Below are 7269 nucleotides of genomic sequence, written 5' to 3'. Positions count from 1 at the left end.
GAATTTCAGTCCTTAATAATAGAAAAGCATTTGTAATTGAAAATTAATCAAAACTGTAATATTCTTGGACAAAATAGAACAAATATGAATTAATACGTTTTAATTTGCAAATGCATTAGTTCGACCAGTATTACTACGTGTTGTTTTATTATATTGCGAGAAACAATTCCACGTAACAATACCCAAACTCACAGTATTTATATCAGGTAAAACGTTTAGGCGTTGCGATAACCGCAACGCGTCGAGAATTTACAATGCCCGACCATATTGAAAAGTTTACATTAAAATTTATGTAAATGTAGCGGAAAATCGGAAACAAAACAAATAAATTGGCTGCAGTAATATTTAAACAACAGTTTCAGCACAACCAGCAACAACAGCAGCTTTACTATCTCCGTTTTGTTTTCGCAATCAGTGATTTACATAAATTTGATTTTTATGTAGATTGGTAAACACAGAATACTTTAGTGGTATGCTTGATTGCCATAAATTGTGCAAAATCTCACAAAAACATTACTATATATTATATACAATTTTTTCAACAAATTTACAATTGTTGTGATACGTTCATAATACCTAAGAAAGATACTATTTTCAATGTTTTATAAACGACAATTTATGAATAACAATATAGTACATAGTTCTGAAAGGATTATTCATTTATGCACAAAAATGAAAAAAATATAGCAATATCCTTTAAGAAAAAAAAAAAGAAACATAATTGATTTATAAAGTTCTTTAAATTTTAATGGGAAATAAAATAGGGTCAATTTCAGAATTGTCAAAAATATTTAAGTTTAAATGGATTCCTTTAATCTATTTAGTACTTAGTTGCTAAGTCTCTCTGGGGAACCAGAGGGCTTTTTTATTCGTGACACTTTTACCTCGAAGAGCTATCTTCACAACGTGCCACAAGTTCTTGATAGACTATAGGTCAGGTTATTGAACAGGCCAGCTTAAAAGCTGAATTTTGTAGATCGTTGTCTTGTTCAAACACCCATCTCAGTCTAATATTGTTCTCAGAATATAGCAACATTGTTCTACTTAACACATTACAGTAAGACACTCGGAGAAGGAGAAGCATCCCCGTACCATAATAGATCGTCCTCCGTGTTTTAACTGTTTTGGTCGTAAATTGCGACGAGATTCAGACATGTTGAGTTCTGCAATCGGGGTCTAACAAATTACGTTTGGTCTCTGTTCTATAACGTTTCGATTCGATAGAAAAAGGACCCCCATTGGCCTTTTCGCTTTCAAATTATTCTTAATTAGCAATTTTAGAATAGTCGATGTGAAAACGGTCAAAGTAAATTCATTTTTAATATTTTTTGGCGATGGAAAAGAAATTTTATTGACAAATCTCGTAATGATTCGTTCAATATTCGGCGTTATTTTGGCCTTTCGTCCTCGCGTTTTCTATTGGGGCTTATATTTTATTGTATTTCCGACAATTGTCTTCGAGAAATTTAAGTTTTCGGCTATTTTCCGATATGAAATACCTTTTATGCAGTTCTTTTATTTGCTGTTTTGTTGTGCTTTCCCCATTGTATCTAATTTATTATGTATTACTTAGTTTTGGTCGAATATTTGAAAACCAACTCTTTCTTTACTGAAATACATTCTTGCAAGTTTTCTTTATTCAATCGATGTTATTATTTCCCTCTTTCCCTAAGGGCAATGTTTTCTCTTCCCGCTCAATAAAATAATATAAATCTTATGAAGAATAAATTGAGTTTAAAGTAATATCTCTGTCGTTTTTAAGTGTGTGACAAAAAAGCAAAAAACGTGTACAATATTGAAATATATTCTATTTATTAATTGGACAAAAGATGAATTAAATTTTTCTAAAATATCTTACAAATTTTCTGCTATTTCTCTTCACCACTGTATTTAGAAGGGTATTGTAAAACACAGGCAAATTCAAAATGATTAATTAAGCTTCAAAATAATAGATGTCCCCTACACAATAATTTAACTGACATGAGTAAACAACGAGAAAATTTTGGATCTGATGAAATGTGAAAGCACATTTAAAAATTTTCGTGTGCATCCCATGTGGTATAGTGTGCCCGAGTTTAAACGATATAAAGCATGTAAATTAGAATATGGATAACATTAGGCGATGTTTCATGCATAACAATAAAACAACATCTGTTTTGAAAGTTGTTGGCAGGATTTCCGCTAAACGTTCCGCGTTCATTATGATTTTCATTGTCGTTTAATTAAATGGTAGCCTCGTAAATTTTATTTTATGGCATTCACCCAGAATTTGCGCCAAAGGATCTTAGTATTTACTTTGACTAGTTCGCAAACACTCCCGCGCACTTTCCAAGATCAGAGGATAATGTAGTCTCCTCAATTATCCGCATCAGAGTGAGCTTTGACCTACGAAATTGTTTGGGGGCGAGAAACTTTCAAAACATTATAATTTCTCTAAACATATTGTTCTAAACTGTGTGGTTTTTGTTTGGTTAGAAACTTGGAGGGCGAAACTTCTACAGTCTACAGGACAATAGTGTATTATGACGTGACAGCAACAATTTGTCGACATAAAAGTTTTGAATATTGAAATTAATTCGGAAAATTATAAAGTGCCGCTATTTAAACGACACGAGAATTTATTGCCAATATAATGCGCAAAACGGGCCATTTCCGATAAAACTTATTCAATAAAACGGGCTTATGGTCTCCGATAAAATTTTTTCAAATTCATTTTTTACATCAATTTTTAATTACATTGTTGAGGTTGTAACAATTTCAAAATAAAAGGGATATTTCAAATTTTTTTCACATTCATTTTTATGTCAAATGTCGAATAAAATTGAATACACTGAACAGTGCAAATGGATAAAAATAAGAAAGTTATATAGGGTTAAAATCAATGAAATACGAAAATAAACGAAAAACTTATTAAACGGTTCTTAATAAAATATCATTTTAAGAATAAAGTCGGGGCTCTTTGGGCTTTGGATTGGTTTCACTCGTATTTGGTATATTAAGGAGTCCTTTCAATGCAAAGGTAAATTCCAAGCCGTATTATTTGCTCGCAGCAAAGCGAGGCTGTTTGAATCTTAGTAATAGCTTTTGAAAACCGATTCCAAACAAATAACTTTCAAAGTGAATAAAAACTAAATGTTAATAAAACTCGTAACTCATTATATATTTACTATTTTTGTAATAAAAATGTATATAATTGGAATAAAACAACAGAAGTTTATGTCAATAGGAAACGATAACCACATTATTGAAACAGCACTTACCCATACCTCAAATTTGGCACGTTAAATAAGCACACAAATGTACACATCACAAAATTGATAACCACAAAATCAATATCCAACGACATTTTACACGGCCAATAAATATGTGCGCATTGCAAGAAATTTAATCTAACCTTGTGATGTGTTTATGGCCGAAACAGCATTTCATATAATCCCGAAAGCATTAATCACCAACCAAATCCTGCCCCCTGTACATACGAGATTATGCAATAAATATCGGGCAGTAATGCATGTTTCGCATTTTCTGGACACAAAGGCCCACGTGGGGTGCTACTTTCATGAGGGCGGACAGGACGTGCAGGTATCGGGATGACTAAGCCACGACTCAAGGACGCCACAGACGGAGTGGTCTTTGAGGGAGTCGTGATAAATATTGGACGATGTTATCTCATTGCCTGGCGGTGATGGTTACAATTAGGACCAGGCAATTTTAAGATTAGGAATGTACAAAACTTCTGAATATGACATTTTAATTTTCAGACACATTTTTATTAACTACATAATAAATATGTTGTGGACGCCGTGAGTATTTTTTAGTACCTAATACAATTCGACAAGATATTGTGAATAAATACTTGACATGTTTGCTACCCAGAGGGGATAGTCATGCCAGATTATCAACAAGAGGGATACACTGTACTACATATCACAATATTGTATAGTATACTGAATAAACAATATCATAGTATCATATTTGAAGTTGCACAGTAAGCATCTCATTATGCAAATAGCCACTATACAAACATTGTTGTCAACTGAGGCGTCTTGAGAGTGGACAAAAATGATTCACGGATATTACACAATATTGTGGCGGTATTGATAAGATCCCTTGTCTAAGTAGAATATATTAGAGAGTAGTACGCCACCACAATAAGGGGGAGATCGGGCGGCGCCCGGTAAATGTAAAGCAAGATGATCATAGCGGCCACCCAGGGGAAATGAACGGGCAGGATTTCTCGCCCCGATATTGGTTACGGTGAGCTGTGAGGATAGACCGATCGGCAGGAGTTGATTTCCGGTGTTGGGCCAACAATGATATACGATAAAAGTTAATTTATGAGCGACCGTCTGGATCTTACCTACACAATTCATCCGAAACCGTTTGCCTGTAACGAATGATACATTTGCACAAGTTAACTTTTATAATTTATTTATAAAAATTCTATTTATAAATTTATTGTATAACATTGTAAATATAATAGATAAATAAATAAATATTAAACCTGAGTTTCGGCCGGCTTTGTTCGTTTTAGCTTTTTCTTTTTCTGCATAGGTATATAGAAAAATTTACCGTACTTCTTGAAGATCCCTATAAACACAACGAAGATACTTTCGAAGGCCATAAGACCGATTGCCTTTGCTATAAACACTCTATAATAATCCCTGTTTAGATTATATTCCAATTTTGTTCCGCCATCGTAACGGTAGTCTCTAAAGAAACACGTGGTCATTGAGCTTTCATTAAATCTAGTCTTCTTTTCAAAGACCGTCAAGTGTCTCATATACGTTAAGAAGATACTGTCTTCTCGAAAATACATTCTAGTAAAGTAATCCGTTGTAAAAAGCATCACTTGTGCGTTAACCAAAAGTCCACAAAGTGTCGAATATGATATCAGCCTGTTCCAAGACTGAACGTTATATCTTATCTGAAAGAACAAATTATAAATAAATAAGACATATATAGTAAATATATCTGTTACCCTCGGTGGGGGTCTCCTTAAAATATACATGAGTTTATAGGCTTTTAGACGCATCCTTAAAACGGAAATAACAAGTATCATCATCGAACTGAATAAATTCGCTGCAGAGAAAAATGTGAGAAATCCATGTTGAATCATTATTTCCGTAAAGTCAATTTGTTGCTTATATTTGGTTGAAGTGTTTAATTTGAATTCTTTTTCATATTGAGGCAGGACTATTTTCATCATTTGTTGTTTCTTATTATAAGAGTGGCGGTAGTCATTCACTAACTGCACAAGAATTATTATATAAAAGAACATTAGAGTAATTGCAACGGCATCCAAACAGTTGGCAGGCTGACATTTTTCGTATGATATGTATGTAAGAAATGATGGCACATATGTGGAGGGAAATGGTATGTTATAGAAGAGATCTTTAAAGAATGCCATGTAGAATACGGATATATAGTGATTTAAGAAAGCAAACATGTATCGTACATACAAAAACCACTTAAAATGATCTTCCATATATCTATGATCTTGGAATTGTACAAGCCGAGCTGTAACTGAATTGTAAAACTCGAAACAGAGTCGCACCATCAAAACTTGATTTGCCATTAGCCAAACGTTGAAGAAGAATGAGGTTTCAGCTGCCACTCCGGTTTCAGGATCATATGTTAAAGAAATGTACCTGGAAATGATACTTTTAGAATTTTAAAGTAACATTAATTAAAATTTACCAAATTTTGAGATAATTTGTTAACCACACATTGAGGATGACACAACCAATACTTGCAAGTGCACAAACGGCCACCACTATCCAGGTAACCATAAATTTTATAACCACTTTATACCAAGGTCTATAAATCACAAGTTGTGATCGTACTAAATGCCTGTATGTTGTTTGAAACTGAAATGTAAATCTCTCGGTCAATATTATCCGCTCGTCGGTTAAATTCCAGTGTTGAATCAATTCCACTTCTCGTTGTTCCCACCAAGACATTGCCATAATCGACCATAAAGCAGTGAACATTGGATAAATTATGGTTATGTTGTTGTCTAGAATTAGACTGATCGCCAATGATTTGCAAATATGGTGCAGGAAGAACTGGTAGCATGTTCTTTTATCCTCCACACAATAACCGCATAAGTTAATTCCTAGATCTTTGCACAAAAGACCTTCCACTTCGTCGTTTTGGTATATAAAATAGCTAAAGATATTTAATTATATATCATACGCAGACCTAGTTAGTTAATAAGTAACTTACTTTGCAATACTTAAGAACGTCACAATCAATGCTACTATAACGTTTGGTACAAGACTGAATGAGTAGAACCCCATAAATGCAAAATAAAAAGCAATATCCAACCCAAAGTATTTTTTTACCATGTCAATGGGCTGAAACTTATAAAAGTAATACAAGTCTGCCCAATATTTCGCCAATAAAGTTCTGTCGTTAAGGTCCTCATCATAATCCCAGTCGTCGTACTGTAGTCTGCCATCGTGAAGTGGGTACATCGCTGTTATCAGTCCCTTAACAAGTAAAGACTCAATTCCACGTTCAGTTTCCTCCGTGCCGTATTTGACAGCACTTAATAATTCACATATGAAGTATATTTTGCTGGCCGAATCCTCTTCCCCATCTACATATGGGATCCTGTCTTGGAGAGGTGTTCCAAAAGGTTTCAAATATTTCCAATCCAGAAATTTGCTGGTGTGATTTTTCGTAACACCCCATTCTGGCAGACTTTGAGAGATGGTGTCTTCTACATGTTTGGGCAGATGAATTTTAATAAAGATAACGGGGATTGTGTTGCCAAATGATTGCTCAAATTCGAGTCCTGCCATTTGGAGACTTCTAATGAATTTATGTATCAAACCTTCATTGTTTAGAGCGGCCTTTCGACTAATTACTATCACATAGTGAACTTTTTTAATGCCGTCTTTGAAAAATGAATCGGACTCTGTGTCCCTTTTAACAATATCATATATTAATGTCATCTTTTCTGTGCTTGTTATGCATGTATCAGTAAAATTGTCATTACTTATGACAGACAGACAGTTGACACAACAAAAGGACGATCTTGACTGTGGACGTATTAGGTTTCAAAACAGTTTGCTCCGTGTTAATATATGAATAAATAGGTTTCGCAATATGAATTTCCGATTCGATCGCACGAGTGTGTAACGGAGTCCGTCAAAGTATCTGTAATCTACGTTCGCAGTGCTATTACATATGTGTATTTTAATAGTTGCTTGAAATAAATTTGTAGTCGCTTTGCGGTGTCACGTACTCTCTGGCCGTGCT

The 7269-nt window shown here is 34.0% G+C and overlaps 1 protein-coding gene across 1 annotated transcript; it reads right to left on the bottom strand.

The window, feature by feature from the left end:
• Positions 1-4404: 4404 nt before the first annotated feature.
• On the bottom strand, positions 4405-7010 carry LOC109603097 (anoctamin-5). Its single transcript, XM_020019553.2, has 4 exons — positions 6229-7010; positions 5701-6171; positions 4982-5651; positions 4405-4927 (listed from the first exon to the last, which is right to left on the bottom strand). The coding sequence occupies exons 1-4, from the start codon at positions 6960-6962 to the stop codon at positions 4499-4501; spliced, it is 2304 nt and encodes a 767-aa protein (XP_019875112.2). The 5' UTR covers positions 6963-7010; the 3' UTR covers positions 4405-4498.
• Positions 7011-7269: the final 259 nt, after the last annotated feature.

The sequence above is a fragment of the Aethina tumida genome, chromosome 2 (genome assembly GCF_024364675.1).
Source record: "Aethina tumida isolate Nest 87 chromosome 2, icAetTumi1.1, whole genome shotgun sequence".
In the NCBI taxonomy this organism is placed as follows: Eukaryota; Metazoa; Arthropoda; class Insecta; order Coleoptera; family Nitidulidae; genus Aethina; species Aethina tumida.
This window is presented reverse-complemented; position numbering and strand designations above follow the sequence as displayed.